The sequence below is a fragment of the Anneissia japonica genome, unplaced genomic scaffold (assembly GCF_011630105.1).
Source record: "Anneissia japonica isolate Jap-2015-1 unplaced genomic scaffold, ASM1163010v1 scaffold23082_len11100_cov114, whole genome shotgun sequence".
Taxonomy (NCBI): domain Eukaryota; kingdom Metazoa; phylum Echinodermata; class Crinoidea; order Comatulida; family Comatulidae; genus Anneissia; species Anneissia japonica.
This window is the reverse complement of record NW_022718674.1, coordinates 1653-4904: the sequence shown is the minus strand read 5'-3', so window position 1 is coordinate 4904 and position 3252 is coordinate 1653. Positions and strand designations below refer to the sequence as shown.

Below are 3252 nucleotides of genomic sequence, written 5' to 3'. Positions count from 1 at the left end.
ATTATAACTTGTATTTCAGCCCTACAGCTGAAATACAGGGAGAGGCAGCGATGGGAATTGAACCGGTAACCTCTCCACGGTTGAGTGTGACAAATTTCATTTCAAGTCAATCATCCCTACCAGGTTTATACTCCTGGGTGAAGAAATACACAGAGAGTGTTAAACTCCAAGCAATGTGTTTTTAGCATCTGTTTCTCTCAGTAGAAAGAGCTAAAAGCCTTTACTGCTGGTCATGCATTTAGTGGCATACCTAGGGAGTGCACATCCCCCTAAAAATACTAGCGGGCCCCCACCATTGATAATGTCTGAAGGAAAAAAAATCATACTCAAGTACAGTAGTTAAAAGTTATTTTGCGAGCTATCCCCCTCATCTAATCACTTCACCTCCGCGCCCGGCCCCCCTCCCCCCAAATTTCAAGACTTATAGGTATGCCACTGTATGTGTTCCAGCCTCTTTCATTCATAGAGGAGTATTCGTAATTGTTGTAGCACAGGTTCGGTAAAAATTTCTGATAATTCAAGTACATATATATTCTTTTTCAGTTTGTGTTGCATTGCCCCAGTGTTGGCAGCTAAATTAGTTCCCGGATGTGTAGTAACAGTTGGACAAGATAAAGAAGATGGAGGCCGCTACCCCTACGCAGGCACTGCTGGAGCGATTGAACAGATGGGGGCGAAACATGTAAATAAGAATGTGTCTGAGATCCACGTAGATGAGGCTAATAAAGTGGTCACCACGCCAGCGTTCATGTGTGAGACTAAAGTGCATGAAATCCATGATGGAGTAGGGGCAATGGTTCGAGCCGTTCTTGACCTTTCAAAGAAATAAAAAACAATAATGCATTGAGGCGCTATTGAAAATTTAGAATTTCTCAATCACTTCTGATGTACTCCTGTGTGTGATATATTTTGCTTAGCAATTATGCGTAGGAGTTGCATGTGGTGGTAAAACGTTTTTTTTTTCATGAGCGTAGATATGCTGCTATTTTTGGGGGCTTGGTGTTCAGTAGAGTGTGTTGCAGTAGAGTGTGTTTCATAATAGGGTCCGACCAGTGCCATAATACCTCTGAGCTGTCACTGACTAATGCCAGAGCCCCCGGATTTTAAGAGAGGCCCAGGATATCCATCAGCATGTTTTCCCCAAACTGCAGAACGTGTAAAAAAACACCTAAAAAATACGCACATAAAACACAGACTCAGGCAGTGCTTTTTCCCCCAGGGTAGTAGAGCCCAAAGAAGCCTTAGCCAGAAGACTCAGGCCTGTTTGTTATGCCATTGAGTTCTGATTCTGATGTGGCTCCTGTTAAGGTGTTGCTCATAATGCATCATTACACCCCAATCCTTGGATATTGTTGCTAACGTCTCTGAAAATTACAAATTTGCGTTTGTGGGACAACTTGTGTGCTTGAGACTCCTGGTCCAGTTCTGATTGGTCAGTTGTTAATTTTGATCCATATAGCACAACTTCTAATTATGCATGTGACCTTGCTATGATGTAGTTCCTAATAATCATGTTGACTTCTAATTGGTTGCTGTCCCTTGATAGCACTAGGGTGTAATGTGCTCATTATACATACAGATGTCTTTAGTTTATTACTTGATTAAATGGTTTACTTGATAATGTATAAAGTAGCTAATAATGTGTGTTTTATTGTTTTATATTACATTAATGGAGTCATAAAATGGCTAACATTTTAAAGTCATGTTTTTAAAACAGCATTGTGTGTTTTTTTTTTTTGTATTGATTTGTTTCTTTTTATAATATTTTCTGAGGGTGATCTTATCCAGCAAAGGTGATCAATAGAATCATCCTAATTGCTCTATAACTCTATTGCTCTGTAGTTTTGAATGAATTAATTGTTGTAGGAATCAGTGGCAGGTCCAGGGCTGGCAAACAATCTTCCCTATCACCCCCACCCGCCTTCTACTTCCAGGCCAGTAGTGGCGCCAGCGGGTTTGGGGCAGGGAGGATCCCCCTCCTTTGAGCCACTTTTGTCCCGATGCCACGATGAGGTCGTCGGACCAAAAGTAATATATATGGGCCATAGCCATAAAAACTCTCCCGTGAGCGATACCATGGAGTTTTATTCCGAGACCAGGACCGTGGTTCTGGTCGGCTCTGACACTTCCCCCCCCCCCCATGTCGGACATTTTGAACTCCCTGTCGGCAATATTTTTGGAGCCACCGCTGTTCAAGGCAGCAGCATGAAAATAATATTCAACACTGAATAGTTAAAGTGTATATGCCTACCAATGGCAATAACATTGTACCACGATCTATTATTGTTAATAATATTTCGGAGAACCTAATTGTGTCTGTTGTCTTTATTTTTGTTTTTTCCAGTTATCGAAAAAGCATTTCCGCTTTGTTTGCTATGAGTACATATAGTCTGGTTGTAAAACTGCTGAAATGAACTTTAGCGGGAAAAAAGTAAAGGAAAATTAATTTTTGGTTTTTCTGAATCAGGATACCCTATAGTGTCTCAGAAAAAAAATCCCCATGCCTAGGGCTTGGGCAATTTTTTTTACAGCACTTTGAAATTTTGACCTAAAATACCCTATTTTAAACTGTTTAAGATGGGGGTAGGGGAAATAAATTTGTTTTTGGTCACTTTTACATATACTGTGGATATGAAATGTAACAACAACTTGGCTAAATAGTTACTCATCACTCTCATTTAAAATTTTGATCGGAATGATGACGTCATCATGATAAATTCCAAGATGGCGTCCATTAAGGTGGTAAAAACTATGTTTTTAATGTAAATTGTGGTGTGGCAACCTTGTCGAGGTATCGGACGATGGGAGTCTAGGCCTGTCAGACGGGAATTCCCCACCTCCCAAGCAAATTTGGAATGATGACGTCAACACACCGAATTCCAAGACTACGACAATCAAAATTAAAGGAAATGTTTACCTATTTGAATTTAATCTTTCTACACTACATTTTTCTTCATCATCATTAGTATACTATTATGTTGTTACTCTATAATATTATTAATAAAGTATATCATTATTCTTATGCGTTTTAAAAAATTTATAGTTTATAATTGACATTAATATTAGCGTTAGTACTGTTATTATTAATAATAATATACTGATTATTATTATTATCATCATCTTCCTTATTGTCATCCCTATCCTCATTATATTCCCCATTATAAGGAGGATGTTGATGATGATGAGGGGAAGAAAGATGATGAGGATGATGGTGAGGTAGAAGATGATGGTGAGGAAGAAGATGATGGTGAT

General features: G+C 39.1%; 1 protein-coding gene across 1 annotated transcript; it reads left to right on the top strand.

Moving 5' to 3' along the window:
- Positions 1–542: 542 nt before the first annotated feature.
- On the top strand, positions 543–2310 carry LOC117110584 (ES1 protein homolog, mitochondrial-like; the record flags this gene model as incomplete). The annotated part of the gene is given in 1 exon segment (XM_033253333.1): positions 543–2310. A coding segment is annotated over 1 exon segment (287 nt), but the record flags the coding sequence as incomplete, so codon positions are not given.
- Positions 2311–3252: the final 942 nt, after the last annotated feature.